The sequence below is a fragment of the Poecile atricapillus genome, chromosome 1, assembly GCF_030490865.1.
Source record: "Poecile atricapillus isolate bPoeAtr1 chromosome 1, bPoeAtr1.hap1, whole genome shotgun sequence".
NCBI lineage: Eukaryota > Metazoa > Chordata > Aves > Passeriformes > Paridae > Poecile > Poecile atricapillus.
Window position 1 is genome coordinate 23,813,817 of NC_081249.1, and position 19,619 is coordinate 23,833,435.

Genomic DNA, 19,619 nt, shown 5'->3' on the forward strand with positions numbered 1-19,619 from the left:
GCAAGGGAATTAAGCCTTACTCTTCAGCTGCAAAATAGAAGAAATAATATTTATTTTTCTCCCATAGCAGTAGATAGAATAAAAAAAAAAAAAGCTACATGTTAGCACAGAATCCTACACTGAAGACAGCTTTTAACATTAGCAAGAAATAGCCAACTTGTCAATTACTACAATTATGAGAATTTCCCTGAAGCCAACAGTTAACAACATATGGGACATATGACATGTGCAGAAAAATCTAATTTAGAAAATTAGTGGGCAAGGATTTACTGCAAACCTGACACTTTACTGTAATCTAGAATGTGATAGGAAGATATACGGAAAGATATTTTTGATTTAGACTGTAAGTTAATTTGAAGTTATCCATAAAATCTGGTGTGGTTGGACTAAAAGCTCCCAAAAAACTGCTTGCCCATTTCATTCCTGACAAGAACAGCAAGATTGCTTACGAGTTACTGTCACAGGCTAAACAGATTCAACTTGGTGGAAACTGTCAACTGGAATAGGCTCAGGTAGTGAGAAGCAGAAAGACAAATATTAGAACAACACTTTTCCTGCCCTCTTCCCAGGCTTCACCTCTCCCCTCCAAACTCTTCCACCGACACAGGCAGCACATGGAGGTGGGGCAACTGGTACATGGCAGACTCTCTCTCTGCCCCTTTCCTTCCTCACACGTTTCCTCTGCTCCAGTGTGGGTTTTTCTCAGGTATGGAGCTCCTTCAGGAGTGTCTGCCTGCTTTGCCATGGGTCACACTTGGCTGCCAGACTCAGCTGTGTCCTGCTGAGGGTCTCCTGGAGCTGACAGGACAGTCCCTGCCTCTCCCCACACAGCCCATCCCTACCGCCCCACAACTGCCAACACCTGGACAGTACATCTCATTGTATGTTTCTCAATACTCTGGCACTTTTTGTGAATATAAAACCAAAATGAAGATTGCAGTTTTCTTTCAACAGTATTGGTGCAGTAGGTTGACAGAAAACTAGGCAATCAAAACAAAACAGCCTCAGAGCGGCTCAAAGTTTTTTTCATTTTGATTCTTGTTGATTGGGAACCACCCACCCATAAGATTATCACACACAAAAAATCTATCTTATGCACAGAGCCAGCTTAATTGATGGTAGGGGTTAGGTGTTGGTGCTGCCAGTGAGAACAGAGGAACAAATGAAATGTGTCAGTAGGCCCTTTCAAAAAATGAAGCACATGAAAAATGTGACATACTGGAAAATGTCATAGTTGAGAATGCTCACTTTCCTTTGTGTTTTCTAATATAAATGTGAATGAGCTACCTTAATTTTCATTTTTCTCTAGTTCTTGTGGAGCTTTGAAATCTTAGATTCCTCTTAATATTTTTGTGCTTCCAGAATGTTACCCATATGTTTCTATCAAAGGGAAAACCTTTACATTCACTGTGCAGACTTTTGACACTGAAATTAACATTTAAAATTATAGCCAGTATTTTATGATCTAATTTTCTAACAGATGCTAGAAGGAAAACAGGCATCCCATTGATTAATAGGCTTTGCTAAGACTTGGAAAAAAGATTGCGAAGAACATCAGAAGCTGGGGATGCCCTTTCTGTATCCTTTTAAATAACTTATCAAGGAAGAATCTAATTAATTACCATCAGAAGCATATTTTCACTTTTATATAGAATTCCTGAAACTATAACCTTAACCAAGTTGGAAAAAATTATCAGTACCCACAGCACACCCACAGGCCCTGTGATCTCTTCTTCATCCCTGGGGCTTGGCTGCTTGAGCTCAAGGCCAGCTGTGATGACCTTGGGACCTGGGAGCTGTCAGATGGGAAAGAGCCAAGCTGTGAGGCAAAGCTGGGAGCACCATTGTCATAATCTTTCACCCATCCTTTGTCTTTGGAGCCACATTTAGTCTCAGGTCCTTGCTTGAGGTAGTCCTGTGTCCAGGCATGATCCTTGCTGACCCCAACCCTGGAGCACTGACTTGACCCCTTGCTTCATCTTGATTTACCTGGATTTGTCACCAGAGACTTTTCTGGAAATCACAGGACTGCTGTTGGCCCTGACTCCCATCCCCAGACCTGCTAAATTTTCTTTTTTTGTGTACTGTGGGACTGTGCCCTGGTCAGCAAGGATGGTGACCTGCTTGGCCTGTGTTCACCCTCAGCTCCTGCCTCCCTTGCCTGTGTTGAGTAGCCTGTTTTTATTGCTCTCTCCCGAAAAAAAAATAAAAAAAAAAAAAACAAAAAACAAAAAAACTATAACATATTAAAACCTTGCAGTAAAATCTGCAGTGTAGAAATACCATCTGTGATGATCTCAGTTCAGACATGATATTTAACACAAGTAACTGGAGAAAGTGATATACTTATTTTGCTTCTGTTTTCTAGTATTAATATAACAAATAAAATAATAAGAATGCAATGCATATCCAGAAATGAATGCATTAATATTAAGCCTTGAAATTCTGGAAGCCTCTTGAAATTGGAAAAGGTATTTTTGTTTTCATAGAAGTTGAGACAGTTCACTTAAGTAATTTTAGCTGAAAGGATCATCAATGTCCTTATTGTAGATGAGAAAGGAATAAAAGCATGTTCACTAGAGTGGGAGAATTGTCACTCTGATATCTACATGAGGAGGAGGTGGGAAATTCACTTCTGATAGCATATTCAGACGAGAAGGAAATAAACCTTATCAGCCCAGAAAGCCAACTGTGCCTTGGACTGCATCCAGAGCAGCGTGGGCAGCAGGTCAAGGGAGGTGGTTCTGCCTCTCTACTCCACTCTGGAGAGACCCCACCTGCAGTGCTGCATCCAGCTCTTGGCTCCCCAGCACAGGAAGGACATGGAGAAACAAGTACAGAAAAGGCCACCAAAATAATTAGAGGGATGGAGAATCCCTCATATGGGGAAAGGCTGAGACAATTGTGCTTGCTCAGCCCTGAAAAGAGAAGGATTTGCTGTGACCTAGTTGCAACCTGCCAGTGTCTGAGGGGAGCCTATAGGAAAGGTGGAAAGAGACTGTTTACATGGGCATGTAGTGATGGGACAGGGACAATAGGTTAAAACTGAGAGTAGGTTTAGACTAGATATTAGGAAGCAATTCCTTACTGTGAGGATGGTGAGGCACAGGAACAGGTTACCCACAGAACCATGGGGAGGGCTCAAGGCCAGGTTGGATGGGGCTCTGAGTAAAGTGGTCTAGGGAAAGGTATCCCTGCCCATAGCAGGGTGATTGAACTAGATGATCTTGAAGGCTCTTCCAGCCAAAGCCAGTCTATGAAACTAAGCATTTAGCATTTATCACTAAACATATGTAATAATATCTTTAAGGTCAGACAGGCAAAACCCTCCAGCAACAATCAGTTGATACTGCTGCAGTAGGTTAGAGCTTGTCGTGGTTTTAAACCAGTAACTAAAAAAATTACTTATTTCTTGCTGTGAGATATGGATTAGAACAAGAGCAAAACAGGCATAAAACTTAAAAGGAATAAAGAAAGTTTATTAACAAACTACCATAATAAGAACACCAGAATAAACTTCCAGAAAAAAACTTTTTGTCTCCTACTACCCACCATTCCTTTGTTCACATGACAAGAGAGACAAAAACTTTGGAACTTTGATGGTTAAAAACAGTCCCAATACCTGCTACAGTCTTTTCACCAGTCTTTGTAGAGAAACAGAAGTCTCTTTCTGTTAATTTATGGAGTTTTTCACAAGAAAACTACTTCTGTTATAGTTTTCTATTGCCCTGATGTCAGCTGCCCAGAACTGCTGTTATCAGAGTTCACTCCTCCCATTTCACATCACTCTGAGGTGTGTATGGGCCATGAGTTTAGGGATGTCATTTTAAGGATGAGTTATTCAAAAAGTCTTCTTCATCTGTCTCTGTGAGCTTCACTAGAAAACAGTTTTCTCATTGCCCCCCAAGGCTTCAAATTTTCACTTCACTGTTTCTAGCACTTCACTGTATCACAATCACTCTACTTTTTACTCAAAATTTACACTTTGAACACTGTATTCCTTCCTATATACTGTCATGAATTAAAGGAGTTCTTTCAGGACTTTATTGTCCATCTCCATAGCTTTAACAGAAAAATATTTTAGCTCATAAGAGCATCTTCTTATTCTCTACCTTTTCTGAAACTTAATTCTTTTCTTTACTGTCTCTGGTAGTTTTATAAAGTCTCTTTACATGTTGATCACTCTCTTTTTCTCTCTCTGGGTAAAAGGATTAATCTGCAAGTCTCATCTGGGTAATAAAAAGTTTAAAATCTTGCTCAGGCTTTGTAGATGGTTCTGTGACTTCTGCCGGTGCAGGAGCTGGAGCTGTCTGCGATAGAAAATTCCCCATGGCTGCTCTGGAGAGTGTAGTCGCTGTTTCGGCCCACCGCAGGTCCAGATTTTTTTCTCTTTCTTTACTCGGCAGTCCCCAGTGAACTCCGTCACTGCAGCCGAGCCAGGGACCGGCCTGGCCCGGCCAGAGCCCGGGACAAAGCCCCGCAGGCCCCATCTCCCGGCCGGGAGCCGCTGGGCCCAGCCCAGCCCCCGCCCGGGCTGCATGGCCTGGGCAGGGAACGGGAGGCCAGCCGGAGCTCTGTTACCTTTCACAGCCAGGAAACAAAGAGAACTAAAGTGCCTTGACTTTACATCTTAAGATAGGGTTCACAAGTTGATCTCCCTTTTCAATGGTTAAAACTGCTGTCAATTCTCAGTAATGACCAGGTCAGGAGAAAAGACTCCAGTCAGTCCCCAGCAACTTCAACTTTCTTAGCTCCCAAAACCACCTTAAAGGTAATGTTACCCCATGACAGAGCTATAGGGCTGAGTAGTTTTAGAAGTATACATTCTTTTGCAGAAACTGAAAATATTGGCTTCCCTTCTCACATAGTAAATGTTGCTGGCATGTATCTGTTTATATGCTGACCTTTGAAAATCAGATTCACCTAATGCCAAGTGATAAGCACAAGGGCTATTGAACAATGTAATCTAGCAAAAATAAAGTTGTTTACAAAGATATCTAATAAGCAGTCCAAAAAGTCTTTCTAAAACTTTAAGAAAATAAAGATAATACCTACATCTGGATATTTCAATGAATGAAAATTAGTATTTAAAGAATCGTATCATGTTTTGTTTTTTGTTTTAATGTGTCTATCCTATTCTACACTGCACAGAAGAAAAATACAAATTCTAAACTGTGGTATCTTCTGAATTATAGAAGAGTAAGAGAGGCTCATCATATGTGGGGTGAAAAGAGCCTTACTGCATCTACAGCTCTGTGCAGGAAGGGTAGATATAGATAAGATTGAGAGAAGACTCAAGTATGAGAAGAGAGATTGGCTTCTCAAAGCTGTTGCAAGTTTTTAATGTACATTTGTGCTTGCAAGACAAGATGCTGTTGACCTCTCCTTAAGAATGTTAAGCCCATTGGAGAATGAGACCTGCATGTTTAGTAAGACTGGCTGCTGGGGGTGTGTGCAATGGGTGTTTGCCACAGTACTTCAGTATTTTGCTTTGTACTGGTCCCAGGAATGGGTGTTCCCCTTGCACACTTCTTTGTACTGAACATTTGTGAGGAAAATGTGTTTAATAGCAAGCCTCAGTGCTGTTTGCCTTGTATTTCTTTATCACTGAAACTTTTGGAAAGTTACTTTTGCATTATTTATCTGAGGTCTTTTCTATTCCTTTTGGTTGTCACTTCTATTACCATATGCCAGAGAAGGTGAGACAGCCAATGCACATGAAATGGCCTTGTCAGGTGTTTTTCTTAAACAGAGTGAGGTAATTTATTTTGTAACTTTTAGGTTATGCTCTGCACCGATACTCATCACAAAATGTGTGCCCTGCAGGGTCACTGCTGTTTTAACTGTTCCTTCTCCATCTTATTTCCTGCAGAACCCCTGACTGTGCAGCTCTTCTGATTTTACATGCTACTAGGAGTGTTTTTTCCATCATATGCCTTTTTTTTTTTTTTACTTTCCAGTTTTTGAAATGTGAATCTGTTCCCAAAGTAGATGCCAATGTGTTTTTCTTCCTCTTTTTATTCATGCTGGCTGTCGTCCCATTTCAGCTGAATATCTAAACCACATTTCCCCTTTGAAAAGGAATGTGAAGGTCATCCTTTGATTCAGGGAGTGAGAGTTACTTACTGCATGAGTAGCATTTTTTTGTTCCATCTAAATTCCTGGAAAGTATTACTCTCTGGGGAGGGAGAGCTAACTCCCCAGAATTATGAAACTTGATTAATGGAAAGCACTTATTGACAAGGTCTCCTTGTTTGAGCCTCACAGAATGATACATGTGCATGCTTGATGAATCTGCTTCTCAGCTCTCCATCTGGGGCAGTCTTGACGCCTAATAGCTCCTGAGTTCTTGGAATTCAGAACTACACTTCTAAGACTGAAACTTAGATTATTTTTGCATGTTTTCATTATATTTTTTGTAAAGGGAAACTTGTTTCTGTAGCATTTTCTAACCTACTCTGGATATTTAAAAAGTGAATCGTGTGGAACCAAAAAGTGAATCGTGTGGAACCAAAAAGTGAATCGTGTGGAATCACGTGGAACTCTTTTGCTGGGTTGATTTATTTCTGTTTGTTTAATGAAATAAGTATCGTTCATTTATACAACTATTAGTTTGAAGCCAGGAAAGATGTCTTGAATAGGTTTCAGATTCACACAGTCTGTGACTTTTGTTGCTCTGTGGCATGGTTTATGTGTTTTCTCTGAGCTGATGGCCGCTTTACATTTATGATAGAAAATAACAACGCAATTAATGCAAATGAATACTTCTCTTGATTTACTCTTCAACATGAGCAGAGTTAATCTTTCAATGGCTAGTTTTTTTTGTGGCCCCAGATAAGTCACACCAAGGTTCTATAAAAGGCAATTTACAAGAAGTAAGGATCAATATTTCACTGTTAATAGAACAATGTACTGATATGTTAATTCTCTGACTATGTTGGGTGTAAGTCAGTAGTAAATTGCTAGAAAAGGCTGAGTGGACTCAGTTGGCCTCTGCCCTCAACCTGTAGGTGTCACTATATTTTAGGTTAAACATGATGAACGAAGCAAACACATAACTGTGTTGAAACATGCTCTCAGTATTTTTTTTTTTTTTAGTTTTCATTTTTTATTCCTGGGAAAATCAGAAACTGTACTTTTAATTTGTGGAGTGTGAACTTTTTTTTTTTTTTGAGTGTTTGAGGTATTCTCAGACAAAAGAGGTAGTAAATTAATTTCCACCCATTTCCTCTCTCCTTGAAACCCAAAACTTGTAAATGTTTCCCTGACATATCAAGAGGAAGAAAAACTTGACATAAGTTCTGTCAGCACTACTTAAGCATGTCTGCCTTCATCAGGTATAAAATGCTTAATCTATTTTTAAACTTTAATCTTTCTTACCTGACAACATTAGAAAAACTTCATCTGGACCAGTGAAGTTTAATTTTGTCTGCTCAGTCTTCAGTGTTGAGTGTTTAAAATGTCAAGTCAACACTACAAATGATAATTAATTTTGGGTGTATATTGCCTTTAGGTATTTGGGGGACTTCTGTCACTGAGACAAGAGTGTTAAGCCATTAATTCACTATTGCAAAAAGCAGGAAATAGGTAGAAACAGAAAGAAAAAAACATATTTAATTGACATCATGTGGCATTAGTGGTCTGTAAATATCACCAGATAGTTTCAAATCATTAGTCTGAAATGTGATGAAGGCATGAAAGCTTTAGTTCTGACAAAATAACATTGTTAGGAGACACTGAGAACATTCTGTAAAATTTGCATTGTGTTCTGGTCTAGCAGCTTGCAGGCAGTAGGATGTTAAACATTCTCCTTTGGGGACATTTTCTAATTTAATCTATCAGTGCCATATATATATAGATATACATAGATATATATATGTGTTTGTCAAAGTTGCATTCTCATGAAAGATTACAGGGTTAATGCAGATACAGAAAACTTAAGTTTATCCATCTCATGTTTGTATTTGTGTTTTACATTTGGTGTCCTTTAATAGCATTTAGGTGACAGGTCTAAAAATAAGAGAATAAGAAGATAGTGCTCACACTCAACATTCCACTTCAGAGCTGAAACACAAGTGTTGCAGATAACAGAACATAAAGCAGTATCTACAGTGGCATGTTGGAAAAAAAAATTGGAATTCTTTGATGAACTACATATTGTGCACCCATTTATACAAGTTCCAGGGCAGATTCAAACTAAGAAACTCAAACTATGATTTCACCCTGAAACATGCATCAATTGTTTCAGTAATGTAAAGAACTTCAAGAACTGTTGAAGATAAAATATTAATTTAAATACAAATCAATTAAATTAATTTACATATTGTAATTTTTTAACTCAGTGACAAATGTGGAAGAGAAACAAAAAATTACTTATTCATATGATTTTTTTGCTATGTCATGGCCAGAATAGAATTTTTCCCCTTAATTTGCTTTTTCTATATATGGGTTTAAATAATCACCTGGAACTAGAAGCAGTAGAATGAAGCTCTGAATTTGATTATTTATTCCAATCAAATTACAGACAGTTGCTAATTTAACTGCTTCACACTTTTGTTATATCCTGGTTCTTATTTGAAACCTTATTCTTATGTATTTGAAACCTCTTCAGACTAGAGACCATGCTTTCTTTTGTTTATAGACTGCCTTGCTTATCTTCTTTTTAATACTGTTCTTTGACAATTGTTCTTTCAGTAGCAATGCTGACACAAGCAACCCCATACCCTTCATTCCTTTCATCCCCTCCCATTTGTTCCTTCTGCCACACCACATTTCCTCTTGGTTTATGGGGCCTTGCAATGGTCTAGGCTCAGCTGGGGAACTAATCCCATCTAAAAATAACCCAGGCACATAAAGATGTGTTGAGTTTTAATGTATTTGCTTGACTTCACAATCTCTCAAGCGGTTTAGCCACCAAATTTGAGATACTGGTCTGGGTACTGTGATGATTCTGCAGGGCTGAAAGAATGCAATAAAAAAAAAATTAATTAAATAAGTCCCAAGCACTTGAGTGACTTCCTTAGATTTTTATATTCTTTTCCCAATCACATCTATTTCACACTCCCAGAGGGTTTCATGATATTGCAGCTCCTTTACCTGCCACTGCTCTTGCAGTCAGCAGGAGATCAAGGTGGTTTGCTGGATATTGCTCACTGGTTAAAATTATGCATATATCAACTAAATACAAATAGGAGTAGATTTTCTGGTAACTGTAGGTAAGTAAACACTTAAAAATATGCACTAAAGTCTATTTAAATGTTGATTAAGTTTTTAAAAATCCAGAACAAAAAATCATATATCTGTTCTTTATTGATGAACAAAAGAGCAGAAGGTTTTATCCTTTTCTTTTTCCAGGTGTAGACCTGAATTCCTTGCGCCAAATGAAGATTCAGAGAGCTATGACAATGCTTACAGACGTCCGACAGCTCATCTCAAGTGGAGGGAGTGTGAATCAAAAGAATGATGAAGGAGTTACCCTGGTGAGTGGGAACATGTAATCATTACCCTGGGAATATGCATGCATTACAACAAATTCAGCATGTTTGCAAGGAAATCCTCTTAAGAAGGTTTTGGTTCTATCCAGTGTTTTGAAAATAGATGTAGGTCAATTCCATGCATAATACAGATTTTAAAATAGGGTAGTAAAACATCTCAATGACAACTGTTTTTTCTCCTGGCTCTGCATATTTATATATGCAACATAAAATTTAGAAGCAAAATGTTAACACCATAGTTGAAAGCTGCAGGAGATACATGTGGTCTCTGACATTCTGCATTCACCATATATTTGGAAAAGTACTCCTACTCTCAAATTTGCATGTTATTTGTAGTCACTGGGTTTTATTATATTTTATTTTTCTGCAAATAGATCTTCTATCAGTTTGTTTTGTCAGGACGTCTATTTCGTCAGCTGTCAAATAATTCTAAATTAATGTGTATTTCCATAGTACATCTGTGGAATGTTCCCTTTGCATATAAAATCTTCAACACCGTTATCAATCAGTGAATCAATCAATCAGTCAATCAGTCATCCAATCAATAAATGGAAAATCAGCAGCATTAATATATTGAATAAATTTTTAAAAGTACCTTGTTTTTTTCTGAAAATAATGTACTAATATAGTTTAGAGCACTAATAATTATTACTATAATTTCTAAATTTGCATTGAATTACAATTCAATGTATTCAGAATGATACTGAATTAATACATTAAATCATTCCATATTTTGATACCTGTGAAGTGTTTAAGCTATAACTGAAAAAGGGATCAGCCTCATATCTGGGTTGAATCCAGCCACTGGCTCTAGAAATGGAACACTGATTTTTGGGGTGGCAACCCCAAGGCAGTTAACTGTATTTAAAAACAGGAAGGAAGCAGGGAAGGGGTGGGAAGAAATAGCACAAGTTTTAGTTTATTTCATAAATGCATTAATTTATCTTCCAATTTTTGGATATTTTTTCTCTAAGTTGCTAAATCACAAAGGTATTGTACTTGTATTGCTATTTTAGTCAGAATTGTCTGAGTTAAACTGAGTTATGAACTTAAATAAATCTTACTGTATAAAACCTTTCCTGTAGTTATCTGGCATACTTGAAACACATTTCTGAAAGATGTTTAACAGAACTGCAGATACTGGGAGAGGAACGTTGTGGATACTTTGGGGTTTTTGCTGTTTGCTTAGTAGAATGTTGACAAAAGGGATACTTTTTTGCATGAACAGTTTTTATACTGAAATCTGGGGGTTTTTTTCAAGAAATAGATACAAAGTATGTAATTTTGCTTTACTTTGAGATTTCTATTGTGTGAAACTTTTGTTTGACAAACTGGTGGAAAATCCAGAATTTGTTAAACAATTATCTCTTTATTCAATGGTGTTGAGTCAGCCAGTCTGGGGTGATTGTGTGGATGTCAGAGGGCTCTGGGAATAGTTTTCTGTTCCTCTACATCCATCTGTACAAAAAGAAGTACAAGTATCTGTTTTAAGTCTCAAATGAGTTTTGTTTCCTCTTGAATGAATATATATCTAAGTCCATGTGTAAGTTAAGATGAACTGAGCAAGAATTTATCATTTTAAATATATAAATACACACATTCTCATAGACTCATAACACCTATATTTGTGCACAGGCAATACCAACAAAGTTTTTTGGGTTTTTTTTTTGCTGTGTTCTCCTGTAATAGTTCTTCTTTGAAAGATTTCAGCCATAAAATATTTCTTAGGAGCTTTTACACTGCTTGAAAATAGCATATGTCAAGTTGATCCCTGAATAGAAAATGTAATTTCTTCTTTCTTTCTAAAACACGCCCTCCCACCATCATGAAACTATGTCGAATTACAGAAAAAATTTGAGGGTTTTGTACATTGGAAATCATGGCATGCACAATAAAAGTTCTGACCCCAGGGGAGTTTTGCATCCTTTCCAGGGGAAGATTTCTGATGAGTTGTACTGTATTCCTTCCCTCTTCATCAATCATGTTCATAGTGAAAACTTTAAACTTATTCCGCATGTGCAGCTGAACCAGAAATAGCAGGTAAGGGAAATAATATCCCAAACTCTCATTTTAGTGCCTCCTATTCTTACAGTAACTTCGGAACTACACAGTCATAGTAACAAGTTTATTACAAGACTTTTTTATTGCCATTATCCATCCATTTCAATCACCAGAAAAAAAACATCTTCTGCTAACAATGCTTCAAGGAGAAAAAGTCATGTAGTTGGGCTGTGTGGTTTGGGGATAAGGGACCAGCTATAATCTGACTTCTCAATTTCTGCAATATTCCTATACCCTGTTTTTACTGACCAGTGTATTAAGTTATTCTGACTGGGGATGAGCAGTTATATTGTGCCAAATTCCAAATTCAGGTCTTGTCCCCCTTTTCACAGAAGTGAAGAGAATGTTTGAAATCAGCAGAGGATTTTGAGAAGGCAATGACCCCTAAACTGTAACCTGGATCAGTCTCATCATATGAAATGTGTGCCTTAACAGTTATTCACCATGCATAAGAAACAATTTCCACCCAAACCTGGAAATTACAATATTTCCCTAATACAGGATTCCCTACTGCATTTTATTCTGCTTGATTATTACAAGAGAAAGTAATTTTATTGCCCTATCATGTCTTTCCCTTTTTCTCTGTTTGTAAGACCTATTCTGTATTATATTTTTTTAAAATTTATTTTGCACACTTACTATTTGTTTAAAATAAAACCCCAATGTGGCTGTTAGGGATTTCTATAAAAAAAAAAAAAAATCTCATCCTATAAATAACATATAGTGGAATTGATTCCTGATATAAAGGCCAAACACATACAGAGCCTCAAATAATAATACATCACAAAAAGATAATGTCCAGCTCCTCAAATCAGCCATTAAAAAAGATATTTTTGAGTTTGTTTTTTTCCTTTTATTGCCATAACAGTTTTTATAGTTTATCACTCTTACAGTATTTGCTACCCAGAGTGACAAGCCCTGGGAAAACACAGCTACCTTTGAAGTTGTCCCTGCTTCAGCAGCAAGTTGCACCACTTGACTTCCTGAGCTTCTTGCTGACCTGAGTTTCTCTCATTCTGTTACTGCATTTTCCACCCTCCTTCTCTTCCACTTTGACTCTTAAATGAAGTTTAGAGATACAGAAAATCAACTAAAATTATTTAAACAATTATAAATTAAAATAATGAAGTATCTAGGGAAGCAATGCAAGTATAGAAAATAAAATCTCTGTGGTTCAAAACTGAGAAAGTAATTTTTATCACAAGTTTTGTGCTGCAGTCTCAATGTGCTTGGTTTTATGATGTAGTAATGAATTAATTTTGGAGTAGAGTCAGCTTAATTCTGGAATATTTGAACTGCTGCAAAAGAAAGTTACTTCTAGGCTCAAAGAGAGCTCAAGCTCTGTTGAAATCCATGTTTTTACCTTGGCTCAGGAAGTCTTTGAATGTATTTGAAAGCATGTTTGCTTGAAATTATATGAAAAGTGATAGACCAGATTTTTTAATAGCTCACAAAAAGCTAGTCTTTTTTTTTTTTTTGTGCATCTTTTTTATAAATGCTAAAAAAGATTCTGCAGTGGTTTTCTAGACTGTAGTAATCCTATGCACTTTTTGTATTTGCTGTAACCGTGGTTTAGTAAGGATAAGAAGTAGCACACCACGGATGAGTTGTTTAAACTATTAACATATGCAAAATTCAACTTTTATATTGCAGCTGCATGTGGCCTGTGCTAATGGATACAAGAATATTGCATCTCTGATACTCGATCACGGGGCTGACCTCAATGCAGCAGATAATCAGTACTGGACACCCCTACATTTGGCTGCAAAGTATGGACAGGTAAAGCATGATTTTTCACCTGCTTCTCATTCCTTTATGGTAGTCTTCTGTAACAATAGCAAATGCTTTCAGAAGACTGTTCTTACTTCAATGTAAAAAACTTTCTCATTCATGTAGCACAGACTGGCATCTCAAATGACAGAGACCATTTGAGAATTACTTTGTAAAACTATCAACCCAATACAGCTCAATCTACTACCAGCAACAGCTTGTCTACAGGAAAAACTAGGTTTGCATGGACATTTGAAAGGAAGACAAACACTTTCTCTGTTATTTTTTTACACTCTGATAACAAGTTTATTTAGCTAACTTTTTTGCTGTATTTCTGTGGATAAATGTCCAGGATTCATATATCAGTTGTGTTCTAAGTGTTCCAGTCACTGAGTTGTGGAAGAGTGTCCTGGGTTTGGGATTTAGAGGCCATGCCTAAACATGACTTTTCTCTCTTAATACCTTTTCAGTTTTCAGTTTTCTTACCTTTTCATTTCTCCTTCATCCTCACTCTCCTTAGACATGTTCAGTGAGTCTTTGTTACCGTTTGACCACTTTAGGGGAGTTCTCCACAGCTCTCCCACCCACCTCAGGGCTCACAAATCACCGCTTACCCATAGGTGTCTTCCAAAAATCTCTGTGATGCATCTTAGCTCAGACATCAGAAAATAAATAATACACTTTATAACGAGAAAATAGTAAAAATGTAGCAAAAGCTATAGTAAAATAGTAAAAAGAGATGTGTTTATTTAGATTAGTTAGTTCTGCTGGGTAATTGATTTCTCCTATTGAGATACCCTGTGCATGCTCTTTTATAGAGTGTCAAAGCTCTGCATATTTTCATAATTTATTAAGTCATTGGGTTAGAATAAACATACATATATATGGCCTGAAGTATATCATCAATAACTTCAGGCAGTGTAAATTTACAAAGAAAAATTTCACACGAAGATATACTGAAGCAAATTTTGTTAGCAAGTCAGGTATCAGAGGTATTTTCAATTTACTGTAGATTTAATTTTCTCATCCTGTCTTACCCTGTGCTGTTCTGCAATTCTGCTACAGTTCTACTACTCTCACTGATCCCTCTGCACTCACTCTGACAGTGTTCAGACTTCAGTAGGGCAAGAAAGCTCTTACTCAGAGAAGGGGATGTGATGCACTCTTGAGCTTCTTATTCTCACATTTTAGGATGGCTTACAAGTTAGGGCTTTGTACTGCAACAATGTGGTTATACTACGGTTGTACATTTCTTCTATTGTGAAGCTAAATCTGAGTTTAATTGAAGAGGACTTTGAAAGAACTCACTTGAAAGGGCTGGGACAATTTTCCTTATGTATGTGTAGCATGAGTATGTTTGCAACACTAACTCTGGATGACTTGAAATACTCTTTTTTCTTCTGAAGATAGGTATTTTTCTTTTAGAAACAGGCCTGTACATGTAAAGTTTGTAGTTGAAAGTGGTTAATGGAAAAAAATGTCTTTTCAAAGAATTCTAAGAGCACAGGGTGCTATTTTTGAAATGATCCTTTTTGTTGAACTGCATCTCCCTTCTATCCCAGATGACAATAGTGTTCTTACTGTTTCAGGAGTTTTCAGTGAGGAGTCAAGGACCAGCTGCACTAGTCTCTGTACAACCAGTATGGGTACACACAGAGAAAGACTGTGAAGGAACACTGTACTCTTCTTCACTAAAATTAGCTAAATACACACAAACACCTTTCCTTCATAGTGTTAATGATTAATAAAGTTTAGAGATATTTTATTATCATTATATCATTATTATTTTGTTATTATTATATCATTATATATAATTTGCCAGTGCTATTAAGGAGGTAAATACAGCTTTCATGTGATTCTGTTTGTAAGAAACAAGTAAATAATTTAAATTTCTTTATAAAAGCGATTTATTACATATCTTGTACTTCTTTCAATAACTACATCATCAGGATGTTTTTAAAATTTCCTTTCTTATGATGATAATTTTAAAATATCTTTTATCCTTAGAATGAATTCACATGCATACTGTATTTATGATTCCATTTTGAGTAATTAATTCTAGACTAATATAAGCACTGTTCCTATTTTGGTTAAAAGTACTATGGCAGAAAGGGAATAACCTTAGACAAGACATGATAGTTTCTTTTAAATAATACCATATCTTATATCACTATATTTTAAAATATATTTATGAGGAAATAGTTATTTTTTAGCCAAAAATTTTAATGTTTCCTGAAAAAGTAATTAATGTAAATTCTGGACATGATCCCTTACACTTTCACACTTTTCTAACATGTATTTGTGACAAATTTTTTTAAAAAATCACACTTGGAAAACTTGCTACAGTGATAAATCTCTATCTTGTACTGGAAGAATGTCATAAAGTCTACTTGATTTTAGTTTGCTGTCCTTTTAAGTTTTTGGGAGGAGTTCTGTCCTTCCAGAAGTGTATTTGAACAGCAAAATATACTTTTCTTATCTTAGAGCTTGTCTAATAAGAAATGATCCTTCAATGAGTGGTCACAGAAATTTCAAAAAACCTGTTATAAACCATTGTCATTGAATACTTTTCTAGCACTGGTGCTGCACTACCTGCAGCCCAACCCCATCCAATTAGGAATAATATTATATTCCAGGAGTCATAAGGACTGATAATTTTTCCTGTTCAGAAAGTAGCTGCAGATGTATTTTTTTATGTGGAGAAGCTTCTCACCTTAGTAAAATGCTATTGATTTAATTATACAAATTACAGATTTAGTTTTTGAACTATTTTGTAGTATAGATCTTATATATGTATGTTTTGCATATTATCTTACAAAAAAAAATGTTGTGATATGAAGAAATTGTTACTCTGAGCTGTATACATACACTGTTCTATATTTTCAAAAACACAAAATAGGAAAAAACCCACACATTTGACTACTTGTTAGAGCATAACAATAGTAGAGATGGTACTAATTTGCATTATCTAGGGAAAAAGCCAAAACCAAAACCAAAAACAACCAACTGTGCAAGTTTTAAATTTATAATGAGAAAATTCAATTTGCATCTGCACAGGTGGAAACTTGTAAAGAATAAAGGTCCTGTGAGCTTCTTGTTACAAATCTCAAGTTGTAAATGAAGTGGATTATAAAAATCTTACTGCTCCATCTTCCACAGTAATTTATATGTGAATATATTGGTGAAAGATACATCAATCTGAGTGAACTAATCATGTGAAAGACGTTGCATCCACACCTTATAATAAACCTGACTTGCAGAGATTCCTTGATAATGGCAAACCCGTTTTTATTTAGGATGGGGTTCTCAACTAAATTTAGCCACCTCAACTTAAGGTCAAAGTCAAAGCTTTTTCTTGTCAAATGTGAAGAGTCACCTCTAGAAGTCAACTCAGAAAATTCTAGGGGATGCATTTAAAATAGGGGCTTCATTGCTTATAGGTCTGACCCTCCTTGGTTATAGAAGTCATGGGCACTTAGCATATGTCAGAGGTGTAATCTGGACATTTTTAAACCCTTCATGAGAAATCCAGTTTGAAGAGTGGAGTCAAAGGAAGGGGCAGCTTCCCACTGGTGTTTTGGGTCTCCCCAGTTATCATGAAGTAAGCATGGAGTTGATGTCCATTTAGAAAACATAAAGTTGCACAGAGTGAATCCTAGAGGAGTAAAATTAGATACTTACAACAAAACCAATCTTATCAAAAGCAAAACATAGCAGAATGCTATCCAGATAGGGAATAAGTAAGAGTTTTAAGAGTCAGTATGTATTTTCTGATGTTGAAAAAAAATATTATCTGTGTCTATTTTTACAAATATTTGTAAAGAAAACTACTTTAATAGATAAATATACCATGTAAAAAAATTTTTGGTCTGAATATTAAAACAGAGCATGGGTGAATGATGAATGAATTGTCCTGTTAGTGACAGAATGTGTAGCTCCAGAGCAGAATATTTTTCTTGTATAATAGTATAGGACATTGCTGATGAGTTTGAGAGCTGTGTACAGGATGTAGCTACTGAGTACAGAATAGGGCAGCTGAGGCTACTGCCTGAAGGTCAGTCTCTGTAAGACAAGAATCTGCTTTACAGGAACAGATGAGGTTATTAGTGAGTGTAATAGACTGTTAATTGAAATACTACCAGTCTGCAAACATTAAAAAATAGACCTATTTTTAAACAATGTTATTCTGAGTTCCTAGGACTGCTGTCATTTCTCTCCCCATAAGTATTAAGGCTAAAGGCAATTTTGTGTTTTTAATGCATATTGAGATATTAATGTTATATTAATATGTTAAATTTATATTATTGAGGTATTAAGGTCAGAGTTGCCTATCTCAATCATTTTACCCTAATACAATGATGGAAAATAATAACCTCTACAACACAAATTCAAATCTGCATCTGTGACACACAAAAACCTCTTCAAAATAAGGTAATTAAGGCAACAAAGCTAGCCTCAAGAAATTAGAATATGTCAGGGTTGCCTATGTAAATTTAACAGGGCCTTTTGGACACAGACAATTTTAGCCCTGTTTTTGATGGCAGCTGGAACTCCTTTGTCTCCCTCTCACGCAGCAGGGGCAGTGCTGGTGTGTTTGTGGTTGCTGTCTGTGCACACCAGAGCAGGGCACGTGTGGTCACTTGGGTACCACCCTGCCCGTGCTGGCACTGGTGCCAACTGCAGAAGGGCGAGTTGTTTTTCTCAGGCTGGCCCCTTAATTTGAATTTAGCACAGCAATCACTTTGTGGACAGCTAGTAATCTGGCATTGGTAGTGCTGTCCCTGCTGGACATCTTCCAGCTGCTGTGATCAGGAGAGCGCACACTCACCCTCCCCACGGTGGGAATAGGCTGCAGTTCTGACATTTGCCTTGGGTACTTTGGCACAATTCCCAGGCACAAGCTGTTTCTTTGTTGTTTATCACAGAAATGTCACCTTTCAAACAGCTATCGGAGACACACAGGTCAGAGCTGACTCTGCAGTAGCTTAAACACTACCTCTCCCAAAATGTCATCCTTGGGAGATGATGCCTATGTCTAAACTGTTAAATCACTAAATAAAAGGGGACTAGGGATTAAGCCAGGCAACAGCCTGGCTCACATTCATATTGTTTAGAGCTAGTTTCCTCTATAGGAGATTAGTCATGTTTGTAGAGAGCTGGTTGGAGTGGTCCAAAGGGGAGTCGCGGGGAGAGCTAACAGTTAAGCAATGTGGATTATAAGGGATACTTAAGCTTGCTCCATTGCACTCTCTTACTTACTAAGACAGATTTAGCCTCTGGCTTTGAGGTTTAAAGGGTTTCATGATGTCAAAAAAACAACAAAATGGATAAGACATTTGTCCAACTGCTGACTGGATCTCTGCAAGAGTAGCTCCTGTACTAGCAAGGATTTAGTCCAATATAAATTGGAAATGTTCCACATAAATAAAAAAAAAAAAATAGATGTAAGATGCCTACCTCATGTTTCATAGCAAATTATATATGTCCTGTGTCATTTTCAAATATGTGAAATTGTCATTCTGAAAGTGTATTCTCCCTTACACACATTTGGTTGGTCTGAATCATAAATACCCCTCTGATTAGTTAGTTCATCAAAATACAACATTTCTTTCAGATTAGATTTCAGTAAAAAGGACTCTGCTCCTTGCTGAAGTCTCAGAGAATGCATCCTCTTACTATATGAACTAATTTGTTCATCATTACCAAAACAGATTAGTCATTTGACTCAGCTATGACTTGTGGTTTATTTTTTTTTCCTTTAAGTGCATGTTGCACTCAAAACAAACAAACAAAAATAATCCATATCTGTTGTTAGAATATGTTTCAGTGTTGATGGAAACATGAACTCACTGTGGGAAATGATACTTAATCTAAGGAAGTTTGGCCATTGCCACAGGAGTTCCTTTGAATGCAGCTTCTGAGCTTCTGCAACCACACTCCACAAATGTTTTCAGTGAGAAGAGCCTAAAGAAGGGGATATTTGTTTAGTGTTTCAAAAAGAATAGATTATAGTCACTCAAGGGAATAAATATTTTCCCTGTCAAGTAGTTGGAGTCTTTAAATTATGGTCAGAAAATCCTCTAGAGAATGTTTTATCCAGACATGTCTCACCCTTTTTTCATTAGTGTTTTTGTTCACGTTTGGCATATGTGATTGTACTCAGGTGGAAGAGCTGCATTTCCCTTCAGATCAAATTACAGTTTCCTCAAACAGAGAGCCCACTTTGGGATTTCTGCTTGTGATATCTTTTTTTCACTCTCCATATATTCACAAGATTTCTCTAAATGAGTCAAA

At 36.7% G+C, this 19,619-nt stretch overlaps 1 protein-coding gene across 1 annotated transcript in view; it reads left to right on the top strand.

The window, feature by feature from the left end:
• The window catches only part of MYO16 (myosin XVI), a 286,365-nt gene that overhangs the window by 77,267 nt on the left and 189,479 nt on the right, over window positions 1–19,619 (top strand). The window contains exons 6-7 of the mRNA XM_058859396.1: window positions 9,355–9,479; window positions 13,209–13,334. Coding sequence (XP_058715379.1) covers window positions 9,355–9,479; window positions 13,209–13,334 — 251 coding nt within the window. The remainder of the gene's footprint in view (window positions 1–9,354; window positions 9,480–13,208; window positions 13,335–19,619) is intronic.